Source organism: Hakea prostrata, chromosome 6 (genome assembly GCF_041222555.1).
Source record: "Hakea prostrata isolate BN-2017 chromosome 6, UWA_Hpros_2, whole genome shotgun sequence".
In the NCBI taxonomy this organism is placed as follows: Eukaryota; Viridiplantae; Streptophyta; class Magnoliopsida; order Proteales; family Proteaceae; genus Hakea; species Hakea prostrata.
The window spans coordinates 8,883,108-8,904,267 of NC_142605.1; the positions used below are offsets into that span (position 1 = coordinate 8,883,108).

Genomic DNA, 21,160 nt, shown 5'->3' on the forward strand with positions numbered 1-21,160 from the left:
ATGGCAAAGATCAATATGAAGATCATAAAACCTTAAGAATGAAAGGAGATTGTAGAAGAGATGGTTGCAAGGATGCAGCATCTTCTTCTAAATCTCAATCACAAAGGATAAAACATAGTAAGAGTAGATCAATACAACAAAAAAGAGATTACTAACCTTTGATTGAGGAATAGGAGATGAAAAGCTTGAAGTCTTAAAACAATTAGAAGGAATAACAAATCATGAAGATCACACTTGATTTCCCTTCAAAATCATCATGTGGAGAAATCACAAGGTTATAGAGTGTATGGAGATTCACTCTAGAACAACAGGGATAGAAGGATCAGTCATGGGAATGACTTAAGATCACCCTCCTATCAAAGGGAATAAAAGGTACTAGAAGAAATAGTAGAGAGGATAGATCAGCTTCGGGGTAAACTTCTACCAAATGAAATTAGGCAACTCATACGACAGAGAATAAATCGAATAATGCATATGGTAGGTATGGATTCGGCACAGCAGCAAGGTTAGGACTAGGTGGGATTTCACACAAACGACTGCCTAAAAAACAGACAACTTTAAATCCGAAACTCAGGCTTTTAATCATCTGATTTCAATCCTATTTTGGGATGATCTCAATCCGAATTTTGAACTTAACAAATCTATAACCAAGGAGTAAAAAAAACTCTAAAATTAACACAGATCTATCACCCAATTCCTCCCCCCTTGATTAGATCCATCCTTTATTCGAATGCAAGAATTCATTTTCGGATAGGATCCTTTCAAGAACATTGAAGAGGGAATACCACTAACAAGATTGGTAACTACCAACAACATGGGGATAGATCTACACTATTCAAGAGGTTGAAGAAAGAGAAAATGTGAATGGGGATTCACTTACCTCAACCAAAACAACAAGAACAACGGGGGAAAGATTCCAGATCTCAACCAACACTTCGCTCTCCTTCCAGCACATCTCCACTGCCACCTAACCGCCCAAAATAGCAATCCTGAATATAATAATATGTTAATAGGGTGAGGGTTGCTATTTATCGAGACCAGGGGAGAAATTATGGCAAAATCTAGCAAGCAGGACTTGGCAATCGATTGGGGCGATTGATTGGCCCAATCAACCGCCTTAAGCAACCGCCCCCTAGTACATTGCTATACTTGGGTGCTTTGCTCAAGGGGTTGACTCCCAACCTCAACATAACCCTAATCAGCACATGGGAAGAGGTCCTACCCTCATTCCGAACATCTCCAAACACCACTTGCCTTCTACCAGAGATCCAACTTCCCAGTAAGGCAGGTTCTTCATCAAGAGAATCCAGATCCATGGGTTCAGGATATGGATCATGGACTTTTATCCGGACACTCCACAACTTAACCCAGCTAGACCTTTAGGTTATCGGACCTGCAATACAGATTCCAGTTAGAAATACGGGGGTTGTTACACTAATAGTGTGAAGTGTGAAGGTGCCATGTAAGGTTTTGATTTTGGAGAGGGTGCGCCATGTTTCCAATGGAAGTGAAGGGGGCTAATGTAAAAAAAAAAATTACAATATTATTTAGGATTTCAAATAAATTTATAAGGTGAGGGTAAAATTGTAAAAGCAAATTTGAAACAAAAGAAAACTTGATGGTGTTAAATGTAGATGGGGGCTTTGTAAGGTTTTTGAGGGGGTGCGTTGAGTTTTCAATTGAAATAGAGGGGGCTCATGTAAAAAACACTCTATTTTGTATAATGGATAAATGAAGATCGAACAGTTTTAAGGAGAATTGTCACAGATAAACTTTTGAGGGGATCAACGAGTCTACTCAGAACCAATTTTAATGAACTCAGTTAATATCTCCAACCTGACCCTGATCTCTAAATCAATGGTTGGAACTAGTAATCTACTCTAGCAGACTGATTTACATTATTACTAAATTAAACATTATTGGATAGTTTTCTAGTTGGCCCATTAGCTCAGTTGGTTAGAGCGTCGTGCTAATAACGCGAAGGTCGCAGGTTCGAGACCTGCATGGGCCATTTTGAATTTTTTATATCTATTTTGGTCTCATTTTAAACCAGAACTTTCAGTCTCTTACAGTAGTAGTCTGTAAACTTTGTAACTGTTTCAATATTTGCAAATGTATCTGCAAATCAGAATCGCTATGAATATTATTATTCTTCATTTTTTCTGGAATAATTTAATCTGGAAAAACATTTCTATCATGTAAATTTATTCTTGGTAAGAAATTGTAAGAAAAAATGATAACTCAGAAAGGATACAAGAACAATATGCAACTAGTGTCCCTGATCATTAACTCATTTACTGCTGCTGTTGCTGCTGTAGGCTGATTAGCTTGTAATAAGGGCCTTTCTTGTTCCCTGTTAAAGTAGAGTGGCTACCTTGCTCTATGATCTTTCCATTTTCCAAAACTGATATAAGATCAGCATTTTGGATGGTAGACAACCTATGTGCCACCATAACTGTTGTTCGATTCTTCATTATCCTGTGAAGGGCTTGTTGAACAACAAACTCAGACTCCACATCAAGAGCACTGGTGGCTTCATCAAGAAGTAAGATTGCTGGGTTCCTGAGCACAGCTCTAGCAATGGCAACTCTTTGCTTCTGGCCACCCGATAGTTGCACGCCACGTTCTCCTACTTTGGTTGAGTAGCCCTCAGGAAGGCTGCTGATGAAGTTGTGTGCATTAGCAAGCTTGGCAGCCTCGATGACTTCCGATTCAGATGCTCCCTCTTTGCCATAAAAAATGTTGTCATAAATTGTTGTGGCAAACATTGCTGGTTCTTGTTGGACAAGGCCGATGTATTTTCTGAGGGATTTGAGCTTAAGTTTCCTAATATCTTTTCCTGCAAACATTACATGGAAACTCTTATGTTTAGAGAAGGCTCAAACCATTTTTATTCATGGTTATACACATAAGCCTCTTTGGCCATCCCCTTCAGGTTTGTACCCATTAATGAAGATTGCTTATGACCTGTGCTTTCATTGCATCATTGCCATACAAAAGTGAGTGAGGTACCATGAATGTACTTGTGCTAACCCATGAAAGAAACTTACAAAATTTCAAAATTATTTTCATAATTTATGTTGGAAATGCTTACCATCAACCATCACCTTTCCTGCTGTTGGATCATAGAACCGCAGTATAGGGGAGAGAACAGAGCTCTTACCGGATCCACTGGACCCTACTAATGCCATGCTCTTCCCTGCTGCTACTTTGAGATTGAAATCTTTGAAGATGACAATATCTGGCCTAGAAGGGTAACTAAACTCAACCCCTTTTAGTTCAATTGTCCCCTCCACCTCTGTCACTTCCTCTCCAACATCCCCTACAACCTCTGTTTCCCTGTCCAATACAGCAAAAACTGAAGCCAACATCTGTGTCCCTTTCACAAGGTCTGTTGCTAATGCAAGTGTCTCTCCCATGGCCAATGCTGTTATAATTAAAACCATGAATGATTTAATGACTGATTTGAAGCTGCAGAGTCCTTTGCCCATTAAAACAGAACCATACCTGCACAAATTCCCTCCTGGTATAATTTACTGAAGCTACGATAGTTGGTAAGCAGACATTTTTAGCAGAAATTAAAAGCCTAAAACACATACCACAAAGCCAGGCCATACGATGAGAAAATGAAAAATTGGGAGACACCGTATGCAATGCCAGCAAGTTGCCCTCAACGGAAGGAGTGTTTTGCGGGCTCTTCTAGCTCACGTGCATATAGATCTACCACCTTAGCTTCAGAACAGAATGCAGCAATGGTGCGGATGTTGCTCACTGCCTCCCCAGCAAGCATGTTAGCTTTGAGATAAGCCTTGTTCAGATCAACCCCATAACCTTTCATAAAGAGTTTCTGTGACATATATTTAGGTTCTCCTTGTTAAGCTTGATCTTGAACAAAGCATCATTTGGTAACCAACTAAACAGAAGGGCAAAAAGAGAGAAACCTCGCTGATGTGGCCGCTAACAATCAAGGGATAGGTTGCAATGACAACTAGCGTGATCCTCCAATTCAAGACGAAGGCAATGATGAATGATGTAATAACCAGAGATATGTTCTGTAAAAGAATTGTCGAACGATCAACAACCATTCCCCGTAGTAGTGTTGCATCGGTTTCTAGGCATGAAGAGAGCATTGAACTTGTGTTACTCATGTCATCAAACCATCCTATCTCATTCCTTAATATGGCTGCATTGGAGAAATATATGGCTAGATTAAGTTAAAAAATGGTTAGCAGTAAGGTACATGGAAAAAATAAACTAAAATGGCGCCTATATGATGTGATTCTAGTTTATTTAAAGGAAGTAACTGATCAACTTCTGTTTAATCCATTGTCAATTAGTCCAGTTAAATAGGTATCCCTTAATCTATCTAGGCTCATACATCTATGGAGGCATCTGTTTGTAAAATTCTAAAAATAGCTTGGACTTGTCTTTTAAAGATTGTTTGTTTATCCAAGAATTGCATATGACAGGATAGTTGTACCTGCAAACATCTTCTCTCTCACCCTCAATGTTAGTCTCTCTCCCATGATTCCAAAGCTAAGGTGCTCAATGATGTGAAAGATTATGGTCACAACAGCACCTCCGCAGAAGAAAAAAGCTACTTTTCTGATTTCTTGGCGTGTGGCATCCCAATCCATGTAATAGGAAACAAGAGCATCTGTAATTCCAACAGCGAACAATGGCATCTGAGTACCACAAACCATTGCACCAATAATACCAAAAACCCCATATATCCAGTCAGGAGCCACCATGGAATATATCCTTTTCAACGAAATGCTCTTTATTATAATGGCCTCATCAACTCCGCGACCTAATGATGATTCCTTATCAGATCAAAAACTGGTCCTAAAACTTGAGGTTGTGCGTGATAATTCTCGTGAAAGTTTCACACTGCCACAACAAGAAAGGTATGATTTGTCAATTGCCACATCTATAATTCTAAAACCCAGTGGAAAAAAAATGACTTAACAATGGTGGTGCTAATAGTTAGCTTACATTAATTCAATGCATAGGTTCATTTAATCCATGGAAACATTTTGTGTCCAAGGAGGGTTAGCAGTACCTGAAAGGGCGTCCCATAACAGGACCTAGTGAGGATTGGTGCTGCAAGGAAGCTGTTTCTTGGAGCTGCACAAGTGTTGTGTAGGCACTACTTGGGTTGGAGATCAGCTCTTCGTGACTCCCAATTTCAACAATCTTCCCACCATTGACTACGGCAATCATATCTGCATTCCTAACTGTGGAAAGCCGATGGGCCACAACAACAGTTGTCCTACCCACCATGACACGATCAAGTGCCTCCTGTACACTCTTCTCAGATTCAGCATCAAGTGGACTTGTTGCTTCATCAAGGAGAAGTATTGAGGGATTCTTTAGAATTGCCCGAGATATTGCAATTCGTTGTTTCTGTCCACCGGATAATTGTATCCCTCGTTCACCAACCTGTGATCATATCAGTCACACAGCAATTAGTAATTTAAATTTCAACATAAGATGGTATGAGATTGTTATTAGAATGAGAAGCAGAAGGATCACCTGTGTCTCATATTGATCAGGAAGGTTGTTGATGAAAGAAATGGCACCAGAGAGACTTGCAGCATGATTAATCTCTTCAAGTGTTGCATCATCTTTTCCATATAGGATGTTCTCACGAATCGTTGTGGCGAAGAGGGCAGGCTCTTGATTAACTAATCCAATTTGCGCCCTAAGCCATTTAAGCTCAATATCTTTAAGGTCAATACCATCTAATAGTATCTGTCCTGAGAGGGGCTCATAGAATCGCTCAATTAAAGAGATCACTGTGCTTTTCCCTGAACCACTTCCTCCAACAAGAGCAACGATATTTGCCGAAGGTATATCAAGAGAGAGATTATCAAAGATCACTACATCAGGCCGAGATGGATAACTGAAAAAAACATCCTTAAATTTTATGTGCCCTTCCACTTTTTTGAGTCTCCTGCTCACCATCTTGGAGGCGACATTAATTGCTGTGTTCTTCTCTATCATCTCAAAAATGGGGTATGCAGCGGCTTTTGCCTGCGCGAAAGTAGAGAGATTTGGCCCAGCCAGTCCAAGTGATCTGAAATTGATCAAGGTTTCGAAGTGAGCAACTTAGGGTTGGGTTCGTATGCCAATAATGTTTTCCAATATAAACAACAAGAAATCTGAAAAGCAAAACAGAATCAGAAAAGAATGACAGAGATTCAAGATGCTACATCCACAGGCAAATATGAAGATGGTTTTTGAATAATGGAGGAGAAACACAATGGAGACCTCTCAATAACATCAAAAGTCACAGCAAGAAGCCTCCCTAAAAGAAACCCTAACATGAAAACTCCCCTCATAACTTGCTTCCATCTCTTGCTTATGCAAGTAGGCAATTAAACAAGGTTCAAGCATTTGTTGATGAACAGAACTGATTCCCAACAAGTAAATTGCCCTATTGGCCTCCTCAGCTACCATTGTAGACCTCACAAGAAGTTCCCCTTTGCCACTAAAAATGTTGAAGCAGGGAAAACTTCGAGACGGCTACAAGAATTTAAGACACAAATTACAGCTTAATTTGAACATTGAAATTAAATTTTGATGAAACACTGAAGCCATAACCCCTTCATGAAAAGAAGAGGAAAGAAAGCTGAAGCAATATATTTGAAGTTGCAGAGAAAGAGCAAGCTTACAGTCCAGATACGACAACATTGAGCATGGTGGTGAAGGAAACTCCACCATTTGCGATCCCTTTGTGAACGACGATGCTTGTGAACCATATGAGCAGAGCCCATGAAAAGAAGAGAACACAGTGCATGAAACCAAGTCCCACACCCTTAGCTAGTCCTCCCTTCTTTCCATACTCATAAGTCTTCTTCAGAGCATTCTTGTATGAAAGTATCATCTTCTCTTCACCAACAAATGCTTGAACAGTTCGGACATTGGCAATTGCCTGCAAATCATAGAAGACAAGTGAGATTCACCAGAGCTTATTCTTTGTAGTAGAAAATTGAAAAAAGAATAAGTTTTCTTAATCTGCCATTTACCTCTTCTGCAATTTCTCCAGCCTTCACATATGATTTCCTTACTCTAGCAATAAGTCCTGTTGCTACATAAGCATAGACACCACCAGCAATGGCAATCAGAGGCACTATAGAAAGGGTCACAAGACTGATCTGCCAAACTTGTGAAAACCCGATTGCAAATCCGGTTAGAAATCGGCTTATGTAGTGCATGAAGTTCCCAACCTGCCAATGTCATTTCTCTTTGCTTAGAGTCCTTTTATGCGTGTGTTTTTGCAGGAAATAGGCATGGAAATGGAATACTACTTTAGTTAAAAGGGGTATTCTGAAAAATACTAGAGTGTTACGGGCATATATGCAAATGCAAATGCAAATGCATAGATAAGAAATACTAGTACTATATATGATTGGGTATCAGTCATTTGTACCATCATTCCATACATTATCAATTAAGATAGTATAGATAATGTGAAGATATGCTTCTAGCACAGTAGTGGTAACTTCTTATACGGAAGCATTAAGACGAATGACTTCTTGAATTAGAACCTTTGTCTCTCCACACGTTTTCCACCTCCCATTCACCCAGGCTTGGATGCCCTAATACCAAAATCTATCGTCACGATACATGGTGACTTCAAATTTTACTTTAGTTGCGCATATAAGAATATATTTTGAAATAAATTAAACACTAAGGTCACGTTGATACTTGATATGCATTCTCTAAATAGATTCACCGCCAAAATGGATTCTGGTTCTAGAGTGTATTCAAATGTTTGATTCAAAATTTTCTTTCTTCACTTTAGTATGTATTTTAGATTCCAAATCTATTCCGAAAACTCCTACCAAACACAATTCCTTACTTATCGTTAAATACCTTCTCAGAGATGGCATCTTGAACCACAATTATATCGCTTGTGATTGCAGAGATTACTTCTCCAGTGGATGACTCAGTGTCAAAGAGGGCGTATGTCTTGATTCAACATTGCTCTTAAGTATGCCAATCTCATTTTCACTGCTTGACGTTCTCCAGTATGCATCCAACATGCTACCTCTAATTTTTCAAACACAAGAACAACCCTACTTAATTAGGTAAAATTTAAAAGTAACAAAACCTAATTCCACAAGGATAATTTTTATTTGGACCATTGAGATGCGGGCTAGATAAAAAATGGCCTCCTTTGTAATATCTAAAAAGTACCAATTAAGAATATATATATAGTCATTTTTATGTCTAAAATGCATTTATGCCCTTTTGGTTTCCTTTTCTCTACTTACCCAGATCCTAAACAAAGGTATGAGTACCAACAATTTGGTATTGTAATAATCTTCTAACTAAATATGGTACTAATTAAGAAAGAAAATAAAAAAGACGTAAAGATACTTTAGTAATAAAAATGTCGTTGTATCCTTAGGTTGGATTTTTAGATACCGTTAGGGAGGCAAAAACAAAATATCAATTTTTTGAATTTAAAATAAATTAGATCAAATCTCAGGTCCAAATAAAAATTACCCATTTCATAATTAAATGATACTTGTAAACCCATAATTATCCATACCAACCCATGAAGAAAACATCACAGCAATGCTCAAATACACGAAATCCAACGAGTACTGCAACCCCAAAGGAAAACATTAAAAAAAATTAAATTTAAACATGAATTAATTACTAATCAAATTAAACTTAAATTCAAATAATTAATCATAAATTGTCATACCTTTGCAACTCTATGTGAAGCAGAAGCTGGAAAGAGGTAAGCAATGCCTATGATGTTTATCAGTTTACCAAAGAAAATAAAGAAAACAGGAACAGAAGTGCCATGAACACATGCACCAATGGATCCTAAAAACATCAAAATATAATCCCAGAAATCTGCAAAGGCAAATAGCTTCAGGAATGGAACTTTATGGTTGTCATGCTTCTTCTGTTCTTCTTTTATTTCACCTTCCGTTTCATTCTTCTCTTCTTTTGCATTCCTTGAAACTGAACCTTGAAAGTTCATCTTTACCTCGAGAGAGAGAGAGAGAGAGAGAGGTTTAAACTTGAGGAGTCGAGGGGGTAACAGGAGTAGAAGGCATTAAATAGTGGCTAACAACAACCATGGAAACTCAGTTACGGAACTTCAGAGCTGTGAAGAAGAAGTCATTAAGTATTGAAGAGAACATGATGGGTTCATTCATGTTCTGCCAGAAAAAAAAAGTGAAATACATATGAAGAAATTTTCTTTTCTCCAAAGTTATCATCAGATGAGAAATGAGAAGAGATAGAATTAGTAATAGTAAGTTGGGGAAGGAAGTTGACAAAGATGGACGGCCAAGGGTGGTGGGGTGGGGTGAGTTGGTGCCAATGGCAGTAGTTGGTTGCATTGAATGCATCTGGTTATGGGTTTGGGTTTGTGCCTTAAGAGAGTCAAGTTTTTGCAACAAGTCATCTTGTGTTCTTATTTTTTGATTTGGTAATGATCTTGTGATGACTGTATGACTGTAAGTTTGAATCTACGAAGTTGTAAATTTGAAACTACAAAACCCTATTATCGCTCATTGGTTCTACAAAAATGGGACTATGATCATTATGGAGCATCCTTTTTTGGTCGTATCAACTAATTAACCTCGAATTATATAACCTTGCTCGAAATATTATACTTTTTTTTAAAATTTCTATCTCAAGAATGGTCACTGTTGATAAAGAAGAATAAAGTGGAATCAATTATAGTTTCAGGACATATCAATAAGCTAAACTCATATATATTGCAAGGTATCTAATGTCATAAATAAACCCTAATGATACTCAAGAAACATGTAGGATGGATGGATTCACATCTTTTACAGCCTACACAATCCTTGTTCTTTGAGCAAAGACTATTTGCTTAGCTTTATCACATTTGTCCCAATGTATCATTTCTAATGCATTTGTTGGGTAGGCCCCTACAGTTTGAGTATATCAGTTAAAAAGTGAATACCCGATTTTGGAGGTTGTTTTGATATCTTGACCTTACAACTGCAGTTTACCGATCATTTTGCTAAGGCCCACCCCTTTTAAATACATCTCTTAGTAAATGAAAAATTAGCAAGACTTGTCCATGGACCATAGTGTCCATTGGTTTCACAGAGACACAAAACTTAGGTTGCAAACAAATGAAAATGGACCCTAAATGGATCAACTCATTTTCCATATCCAATGGTTCAGCAAATGGTTATATAAGACCCTAAATGAACCAACCCGTTTAAATATCCAAAAGTTTATAAATGCATGGATAGGTCGAATTATATAATCCGAACCAAATCAAGCTAAGCCATATCATCATCAACCAACAAATGATGTTTTGGAATATTATTTTCTCCCAAAAACATACTCATGCATTATATATCTTTACTGAATGTGACAGTGGATCTTAAAATTTCTGAACATCATAAATTCTCGATCTAGTAGAAGGAAATGAAAGTGGTGAGATGTAATAGATACCAAATGAACCCAACGATTTATGGGAAATATTTTGATTAACTTACTTTTCCTCCTTTTTATTTTATTTTATTTTTTTAAGAGGTTATTTAATTCATTCAGAAAAGGAAGGACAAAATCAGCCCGGGACACAATGGGGGGGGGGGGGAGGAGCAAGGATACAAGGACTCTAGGTGGAGACATCCACCACACCTATGAAAGTTTCAAACTAGAAGAACGAAAGGCAAGATAATCCTCCGTGGCATTCTCCGATCCATTAAAGTAACAAAATGGAATCAAGAGGAAATCCTGGATGAGACCTTTCGCATGCAAGAGAAAAGCTGCAGAGGCCAAATCACTAGAGGATGAGGTTCCATTCATGTATGAAATAAGTCTCTAGCAATCATTGTACATGGTGATGTCACATCCGCCTAGCTGGTATCGGATCCATCTGAATACCCAAGGGAGTGATCCACAGTCAAAAGATTAAGTTCACATGCAGTCACCAACCAATCTACATAATAATATAACCATAAGCGAGAAACAATAAATCTATAATTAGTCACTGCTAAGTATCAAAGAATATTCCCAAAGTATCAAAATTGGGAATAATAATAATGTCAAACTAAAAGGAAAGTCAAACTGGAAATGAATTCAAGACTCCCAAGGTTTACATTTCTTTTTTAAATGTCTATTCTAGAGGCCACGATAAAGTCTAACAAGGAGGAAGAGAACATAAATAATTCCTATCAAGGTCACCACACTCTTGTATGTGATCTTTTGATGCTCAGAAGGGTTGGACTCCATAAGAGCAATCCCAACAAGGGCATGAGTCTATGTGTCCCTCGGAGTCCTCTCTTGTTTGTTCGTTGCATTGTTGCACCGATGTCAAACTCTCAGGGAAAATGGTTCCCTCAAATCCTACAAAGAAATCTAAAAAAAATATCCACAAAGTGTTCCAAAGAACTCGATGAGTAATTCAACAATATATATTCACATAACAATATATATTCACATAATCAAGGTGATGCGTCCAAAATCTGCTCAGCCCTTGGATCTCCGGGTGATGTCCTGCAAAACGAAAGTGTCAGATGTGGCCCGACCGCTGGGGTCGGGAGTCCACCTCCGAAGGCTAAGTCAATTGATGAACTTAATCACAAATGGCTCTGCTAGAAGCGCAGAGCTAAGGAATGAAGAACTGGGAAAGGTGATCTAGATAGCAGATCGCTGATAGTTTAGGTCTATCAGTATGTATCTGAACCTGAGTCTCAGATAGTATTCTTTTTCGATCCCCTCACCTTGTATGGTAGTGAGGTTTATATAGAGTGTACCTTCGAATCTCCTTCGTTGGATGCACTTAAGCCTTCTTCGGGTAGTCGTTGGATCTTATCAGTGAGATCCGTTGAGCAATAGACTTCTACTTGTTTGGGCTAGTAGAGGACTCCTGAGATAACCTTTAGGTTATACGATGTTTATCCCTTCGATAATGATTATCCGCAGCCTTCAATTCGAGTTTGCATCATTAGGGTGATTACCCTAATCCATAAGTAGGATTAGGGCACGCTTGCAGCCGAATAAGCTTTCTTCTTTAGCAAGCCATCTTGTGGATCCGGTTCGCTCGGGAGCGAGTCGGTTCTTTCCGTCTCAACCGGGGTCGAGGGTCGGACCAGGTATGAACTCGGTCTGATCATAAACTCTCCATATCACGAGCCCCCCAGTCCAAGCGTTCGGTCGATCCCGAGGGCTTGGTTTTTAACTGGGTTCGTCTTCAGGTGATAATCTTTGCGTGCTTCATTAAATGGCATATCACATTTAATGCGGTGGTCACTTTTCCTCGAGCATTGTGAGTGTAAGGCCACATATCTCCTTGCAGTTGATCTGTCGTGGCTCACGTCATCCAAGCGACGGTTTCCGAAAGCCTATTTCGGATTCGTGAGTTCAAACTTTCAAAACGTCTTTCAATCTTGATCGCTGATTTTGAATCAATCTCGATCGTTCAGATTCCCGAACACTCGTGCGGGGGTTTTAAAAGCGGTTCGTTGTCTTCGTAGGTTTCATTCTTCCTGTTTGGAATTTGAACCTTTGTTGTCCGCTTCGTGCCTTCCTCGCTCTCAAGCTTCCGTCCTCCACTGAATCGGTAAGTTTCTTGGTCTTTTTCTTTTTGTAGTTTCTTGAAACGAGTAATGGCCGACGATAGGGCTTCTTTAGTACCCAGTGTTGGTAATAGCAGCGATGCTTTTGCTTCTCCTGCTCCCGAACAGTCGGATAGTGATAACGAAACCCTAACTGTCCTCTGGTGCGAGTTCGCTGAAGTTTCTCAAAAAGGTTTTGAAAGAAAAACCGAAACTTCTCCTGTCCTTCTCGAGTCTGGATCTTCCAAGATTGTCGAGTCTTCTAGGCAGCCTCAAACCTCCGGGTCCAATGGTGGACCTGGCTCTGTTCCCTCCATTTACAATGAGGAAACCCTTCTTTCAGCTGTCCAAGATTTTGATCTTCCTTCCTCATATTAGGTTAGGGCTCCCCACCCCGATGAGAGGGTTGATTCATCCCTTTCGGGTGAATTTTCTCTGTATATAGATGCACTGGAAAGCGGGGTTCGCTTTCCCTTTTTTAATCCTTTGTTCTCCGCAGTTCTGAATCACTGGAACATTTGTCCCGGAATGCTCCTCCCCAATAGCTGGCGTCTCATCGTCGGCTTCTTGGGTTTGTGTTTTGAGCTTGGCATTACGCCATCTCTTTCTCTCTTTGTACATTTTCATGTTCTTTCTATCTCCCATCCTCCCGGATGGGTTTTTCTCGTCCAAACGCAATAAGGCTGAACTTGATTGGAGGGGCAGCATCCTTGTCAAAGGAACTTGCCCTTCTAACCACAAAAGATGGCGCGAACGATACTTTTTTCGTCGAGCGCCTCCATCGGATCTTAACTTCCCGACCACCTGGAGGAGGTTTACTTCTTCTTCCGAGAGTAACCGAGGCCTTCCCTTATCCGAGAGAAGACGAGGCGGCCATCGGGAAGATCAAATCCATTCCGTGGTATCAAGAGATACATGGATTTGAAGTGGGGTATAACTCCATCCTTCAAGATCTTGGGGCTTGGCTCATTGTGAGCTTCTAACCATCATCCTTTGATTTGACTCGAAGTGATATGTTTTGAATTCTGACTCTTGTCCTTCTTCTTTGCAGTGTCTCCCAGAATGAACCTTGAAAGCCTGCGGGTTTAGGCCGCTAGGGCCGTTGTGACAGCCGAGCAATGATCGCCCAGGGTCTTGACCGTAGATCAAGAGGCTTCTCTTCCCTCTCCCGACCCCTCTTATAGGGGTATCGGGAATATCGGGCCCGTAGGCGATGCTTCGGGTAAAGGGAAGAAACCGATGGTGGAGAGGTCTAATGTCTCTTCCTCCGCCCGGACCAAGAGGAGGCATGACACAATTGATGCTCCCTCCAACAAAAAATCCAAAGCTTCAACGGATGGTGAGGAGGTCTTCACCCCCCAGTGGACCCTGAAGATGACCGACAGGGTTACTCGGGATTCCAAGAAAGCTGCAGAATGGAGCTCCCTCAGTCTTGCTCCTTCTGATCGTCAGGAGTTTGAAGCCCTGGATGACACCTCCCTTGTTAGTCAATCTACAAGGTACCGGTCTTCTTGCTTAGTTATTTTCTCATAATTCCTTATGACTTCTTCTGATATTTTCCGCCTTCCCAGGAATGTTGTGTTGAGCTTTTATCAACACATGGAAGCATTGAGCCGGGTTGGTCGCACCAGCTCCTTGCTGCAAACCTGTGAAGAGAATTTGGCGAAAGCCAATTCTGAAATAGACCAGCTGACTGCAGCTGCCGTGGAGCTGCAGAAAAAGCATGAGGAAGAAGTGATCTCCCTCAAGGAGGCCCTCGAAGCGTCGAAGATTCGTGCCGCTGCTGCCGAGTGCTAGGCCAAGAAGCAAAAAGCAGCTGCCACGTTGTTTGGTGACAGCCTTGAAATCAAAAGTAGGGAGCTCGAAGAACATCTGAAGTTGGCGATCCCTAGCAAGCCCGAGCATATAAAGCCAGAGCTTCGGAAGGAGTGCATTCGGAAATACCTGAACAGCGTACCATTCTCCGAGCTGCTAGGTCTCTACAACCTTCAAGCTTATCGCATGGGGCAGAACGACGTTTGGGAGCGAATCCTTGGATGTATCCCTGCCTTCGACACTGCTCCGTTTCGTGAGGTGTGCCACAAAGAGGTCTTCGGGAAAGTTGGTATGGATCTCCCGGACTGGGCTCAGGAAGAAGATGATCCTTTTCCAGCTGACCCTCAATATGAGGCATACCCGATCGACGAGCCGGCACTTCCGGAGGAGAAATCACAAGCCGAGTCTCAAGTTGCTGCTGTAGAGGACTCAGCCGATGCCATTCTTGAGGAAGGCTCTTCTCATGATCCTGAGAAAAGTCCTCCCGACCAGGGTCCCTCGGGCAACAATGAAGAAAAGGCTTAGGGAGTTATCCTTTTGTACAGATTTACCCTCTATTTAATGAATAAACATTTCTTTCTCATGTTGGCCTTTATATTTCCCCGTCTCCTGCCGAAATCTTGCCTTGAATATCAAAGTACTAATGATAAAACTTATCACTTAACTTTTCATTCCTCGCCGAATAATAATCTTGTAGAAATATTGTGAAGATGCGTTTCGGGAAGATGCATTAATCTTCCCCACTACTTCATTTATTGCAAAGTCCGCACGTTTCCCTTCTCGCGAAGTTCAAACGTTTTCCTGCCTTTGTATACCATTCACTGTTTCCAATGAATCTAAAATACATCCATTATTTTAATGGCGGTGCGACGATTGGAGGTATCTCTGCATCAGGTGCTTGCTTCCACATGTTTCCATGTGGCATCCCTCCGACCGTTGATCTTGCTTTCTGCGGATTTCGAAGGGTCATTTCGATCTAGGTCGTCGGTTGTCCTTAGCCTTCAACCGTCGTCTTAATACCTGAGGCTATTTAAAGCCTTCGTGGGTACTCTCCATCTATCCTGACCTCTGCAAGTTAGATTTGCTAAAGTGTTAAAGCGACCTTTCGTCCTTCGGCCTGCTTCCGTATTCCTCGTACTCCAACAACAGCTCTATCAACTTCGAACAAGTGAGTTTTTTGATTACTCATCTCTTTCCCCACTTCCCCCCGAGTAAACCGCACAGAGTAGTCATACTTGGGGTTTAGTTTGTTGTTTTGTCTGAAGTTATAGAAAACTAGGGTTTCCCCCCTGTTGTTGTCGTTTATTTCTGTACTGATACGGCTTGTTTTTTTTTTGCATAGTGACTCCCAAGATCAACCCGAACTTTATCAGAGCGAAATCTTGCAAGAAAATCGTTCCTTCGGTGGTGGTTGGGGCCGGTGCGGTGGTTTCAGCTAGTGAATCCTCCAAGCGTAAGGTGATCGCTGCTGCCGGTGAATCTTCAAGTCGATTCCCGCAGGTTTTCGTTGATGCCGATCGCGCCTCCTTTGCCCGGCGTGATCGCTCGTCTTTCCCGGGAAGATCTTGATCACTCCGTTGCCGATGGTGCTGCCGGCGCTCCTGCTGGTGAGCCTGTTGGTGCACCCCCGAAGGAGACTCTTCGGGCATCCGAGGCAACTATGTTGGCGTCTCGATGAAGGTGTGGTCCCAGCAGTGCTGCTCCTATTTCTCACTCTAGTGCTTGTTTGGCATCCTCCTCTCCTTCCGAGTTGGAGGATTTTGCCACTAGGAAGCGCCGTCGGGAGACAAGTGATGAAGCTCATCCTTTTTGGTGTAGCTCATCCTTCTCATCCTTCGCTCTGAATTAGTGTCAAACGAGTTTGACAGAGCGTTTGAATGGTGTACTGCTGCTCGAATGACTTCGAGAGCGCAGCTTCTTTCCAAACTTCCAGATGAAGTCTTTACGAAGTCACTTGGTGATGTAAGTCTTTCTTCATTATCCTCTCGATTCTGAAAAATTACTTTTTCTGCTCCTTGCTAACCCGGAAGTTGTTTGCGGGAGTCTTCTTGGTAACTTCCACAACCAAGTGGAAGCGGTTTCTAGGCTCGATAGGTTGAGCAATGAAGTTTCTAGGCTTCGGGAAATCTCGAAGCTAAAGATGTTGAGATTGCTTGCCTTCGGAATCTAGCTTGGGAGGTGGCGGAGAGAAAAAATTCGATGATTGGTCGTCTTCGGTCGGACTTGGATGATGCCGGGGAGAAGATCCGGCGACGGAACGAACAGTTGGAAAGTCGGGAGCCAAAGGATCTCGAAACGTTACCCGAAAGGCAAGCTGTTGTTCCTTTGCCCAAATCCCTTCCAACGATGTTCGCAGAGCTGCGTCTTCAAGTATTTACACAAGTAAGCCTTTTGTTGATATGCTGAATGCTTATAACTTGCAAAGCGTCGTCCGGGATGGTGAGAACGAAGTATGGGAATCAATATTAAGGAAGGATCCTCATTTTGATACGACTCCCTACAAAGTCTTGTTTGCCATCCTGAAGTATTTACCGACACTGGGTATTCCTCCTCCCAACTGGACCAAGGATAAGATTGATCCTCCACCTTTCGATCCAGATATTATGCAATATCTGGACGATTCTCCTGTTTATTCTCCCCTGGAAGAAGTCAATTATGACGAGCTTGTACTGAATGCGAGTTTGGTCGAGGACCATACTTCTCTTGGACAAGCTGGACAAAGAGTATGAAATTGCGGAGGATTTTATGCATACCGAAATATTTTTGTAATCCTCATTTCTTCTCTTCTTTTCCTTGAATCCCCACCAATGGTTGACTCATCTGTTTGTTCTAGCAAAGTCGCGTCGATCTTGTATAACTTCTTAACAGTCACTTATGATGACTTTCTTTTTTGATTGAAGATTGTATCCAGCTCTTGTAATTGTTTTGATACTGGCCTCTTTGGATCTTTTGAAGAAATAAGAAATTACTTTATCTTGAACTTTGCTAGCCACTTGAATCGCCGTTGCATTAGGTCTTAGTTGTTTGAAACAATGCCTTTACTTAAGGATTTCCGGAGAAATACAATAAGTCTGAGAAGGAACTCACTCGGGTTTTAAACCGATGCCTTTACTTAAGGATTTCCGGAGAAATACAATAAGTCTGAGAAGGAACTCACTCGGGTTTTAAACCGATGCCTTTACTTAAGGATTTCCGGAGAAATGCAATAAGTCTGAGAAGGAACTCACTCGGGTTTTAAACCGATGCCTTTACTTAAGGATTTCCGGAGAAATACAATAAGTCTGAGAAGGAACTCACTCGGGTTTCAAACCGACGCCTTGCAAAAGGAACTCACTCGGATTTTCATCCGATGCCTCGACTTAAGAAAATTCGAAAAATTTCCATAAGTGTTGAAGGATCCACACGAATTTTCATCCGATGCCTTATAGTTGGATCTTGTTCTTGAATGTGGTGTATGATGCCCCCCAATCAAAAGATAGTTTGTTGAAAGCCAAAAATTGCATTGATTGAGTTGAAAATGATTACATCGCGAACAAAATTGAAATCATCCTCAAGGATAAAACTTTTTGAGATGCCTAGCATTCCACGAACGATCCAACTCTTTCTGGGTATTGATGTTCTTCAGCCTGTAAGCTCCTGAACCGACTGGTTTCACAACCATATAAGGTCCTTCCCAGGAAGGGTCCAATTTTCTTTGGTGACGCGGGTCGGAAGCTAGGGTGTTTCTCAACACCAAATCTCCGGCTAAGTACCGACGATTCTTCACTCGAGTATTATAATGAGATGCTATCCTTCTTTGATAATGTTGAGTTCGTGCTATTGCCTTTGCCCGAACTTTGTCCAACAAATCAAGACTATCAAGCAGTCCTTGTTCATTTGCTTTTTCCTCGAACTCACGATCCCGTAACGTCCCTGCCATTATCTCCACTGGTGCCAATGCTTCGGATCCATATGCCAACCTGAATGGAGTTTCTCCTGTGGGTGTTCGAACCGTAGTTCTATAAGCCCACAGTACATTATGAAGTTCTTTGACCCAAGAAGCTTTGTCAGCTTCAAGTCTTCTCTTTATTCCTTCCAGTAGCGTTCGGTTAGTAACCTCTACCTGCCCATTGCTTTGGGGATATGCCACTGAGGACATACGATGCTCGATCATATATGTTCCACAGAATTGCTCAAATTGTGGACGATCGAACCGAGTACCATGATCGGTGACAATAATCTTTGGAATCCCAAAGCGATATATGATTGATTCAAGCACAAATTTCTCCACTTTTTTCTTAGTAATTGCCGCCCGAGTAATCGGCTTCTACCCATTTTGTGAAGTAATCAATTGCTACTATCGGATATTCCCGTCCGCTTTGATGCCTTGGTGAATTTGCCCATGATATCAATTCCCCACATTGCAAAGGGAATGGGATTTAGAATTGAAGTCATAGTTTCGCCGGGCGCTTCGATACTGTAGCATGAATTTGACAGTTACCACATCGACGAACGTACTCCATAGTAGCCTCTTGGACCTTAGGCCAATATAACCCTAGTCTTAGAATTTTGTGGGCCAGGGCTCGGCCACCCATGTGAGCTCCACAAACTCCTTCATGAACCTCAGCCAAAGCTGATTTTGCTCCTTCGGGGCCTATACATCTCATAAGGGGTCCAGCATAAGATCTTTTGTATAGTCTCCCATTCTGAATGACAAATCTAGCTGATCGAATCTTGATCAACCTTGCCTCTACTGGATCCTCGGGTAATTTATCATCCCTTAGATATTCGATTATTGGATCCATCCAGCAACGTTCGCTTCAATATAAGAAATTTCTTTCTCATGATAACTTGGAAAAGTTATCTCTTCAATGTAGACCGAAGGGTCTAGATTCTTTTCCTTGGCATTGGCTAGTCGGGATAGCTCATCTGCCACTGAATTTTCATTCCTCGAAATCTGAGATATCTTCAAATTCTGAAATTGGTTTTGAAATGCTTGCACTATCTCCCGATATTTCTGCAAGCGCAGTTCTTTAATGCCATACTTGTAATATCCAGCCCTATTCTAACCTTGACCCTGACCCGGATCCACTGTTGTATTCAGGTCCGAGGACCTGAAGCGGTGGAAGAAGAGATCTATGGACCATCCTGATTGATGATCATGATTCGGAGACCGAGCCCATGGACATTGACAATGATACCCCTTGCTTAAATGCATTGTCAGTGTTTAAGGAAAGTCTGCGCATCGGAGAAGATTAATATGGTTGATGTACCAAATGACCTCCTGTGCACAATCCGAAGGTATTCCCCGAAACTAGACTTCTTGATTGAATTGTGGAAGAAAACCTCACTCAATTTGACCTTGTATAGCCTTTCAAATCCCTACTTGAAGTTGCTATTCTAAACCTGAGTTTTCTGCTGAAATCATCTTGGTCGATACCATCGACCAAAAGCATCGACCAAAATGTCCCGAGTCTGCCAAGTTAATGATTCCATGGAATATTCCTTTTCTATTTAATATGACCTCGAGCCTTGAGCCTTTTGCAATCATTTTTCTCACCTGGGAATGTGGGGAGAGCTTCCCAAAGCAGCTCCTTGGTTAGTGTGAAGGGTATCTCATCAAAGACACTTAGTTTATCATTGATTCTTGCATTCATCTTCTACACTAAGGTAAGACTCTTCATTCCACTCTCTACCCTACCATTTTCTACTCCTTTCTATTGTCATCTTGTTGATGGGACATTTGGAATGGTGCTGCAACCTTGCAACCACCACTCCAAGTGCCTACTCATGCTCAATCCATGATTCCCTTAGCCATTCATTGATGCTAATGCTTATATCTCATGCCTAGCATATGTATTCCATGATTTACCTATTAACATCATACCATTTGATATCAAACTGAGCTATAAAGTGTGTTATGTTCATGTTTAACATTGCCATATGATTCCAATCGAATTTCTATTAGTTCCTCTAGCTATTGCATGCTATTCCTCATCAATGCAATCAATTCCAGCTCATGCCATGATGTTTATCACTTGAACTTGATAGCTCAAATTGGGGCTTTTTAATTAGACCATTGGATTGGGCTAATTCCTTGATTTATAGTGTTCTACTACTGTTGTTAAGTATGCCTCCAAGTTCCAGATTGATCCGAACACCGGAAGACTCATTTCGGACCAAAATCCCAAAAATCGACTATTCTGCCCGAGGACTATTTTGGTCGATCATTTTGGTCGATACCATCGACCAAAACCATCGACCAAAGTTGTTGCGTTGACAAGCAACCTTGGTCGATTTTGACTCGAATGACATCCGATCTTCCCGACTTCTTTTCTAACTTATTATTGATGTTTGTTTAGGGCCTTAACACTTCTATTGGACTATTCTTGGTATTCTCAATTCATCATCAACTCATCCAAGGTAAGGATGGTTATATCCATAAACATATAAGTCATCAAATATTGAACTATGCTTTATTCAAAGAATGAAGTCCCTAAATTTCTTTCAATCATTATGATACTGATACATATGTGTTGGAACAGTAATATTTAAATCTTTATACAATTGTTGTGTTACTCTATCATTTTGATTTGCTTATGTTTATAATGATTCGTTTCAATATCATGATTTGAGTACTATTATGAATATGCATTGGATGCATGAGAAATGATGAGATCTGATGTGTGATTGCTTACGTATGACTTGGGATTGGAGGGTGTCCTACTGACACTTCTGTCCTTGGGCATCGGAGGGAATAGTATGGGATATTCTCCGATGGTGCCTATCGA

The 21,160-nt window shown here is 41.0% G+C and overlaps 1 protein-coding gene and 1 non-coding gene across 2 annotated transcripts; one reads left to right on the forward strand and one right to left on the reverse strand.

The window, feature by feature from the left end:
- Positions 1 to 1,937: 1,937 nt before the first annotated feature.
- On the forward strand, positions 1,938 to 2,011 carry TRNAI-AAU (transfer RNA isoleucine (anticodon AAU)). The gene has a single exon. It is a non-coding gene; the product is annotated as a tRNA-Ile (tRNA).
- A 261-nt stretch (positions 2,012 to 2,272) lies between these two features.
- Positions 2,273 to 9,007, reverse strand: LOC149012204 (ABC transporter B family member 2-like). Its single transcript, XM_089157551.1, is given in 11 exon segments — positions 2,273 to 2,839; positions 3,095 to 3,507; positions 3,600 to 3,847; positions 3,942 to 4,183; positions 4,481 to 4,890; positions 5,063 to 5,442; positions 5,536 to 6,079; positions 6,678 to 6,937; positions 7,032 to 7,232; positions 8,568 to 8,618; positions 8,723 to 9,007. Coding segments are annotated over 11 exon segments (3,579 nt in total). The 3' UTR covers positions 2,273 to 2,294.
- Positions 9,008 to 21,160: the final 12,153 nt, after the last annotated feature.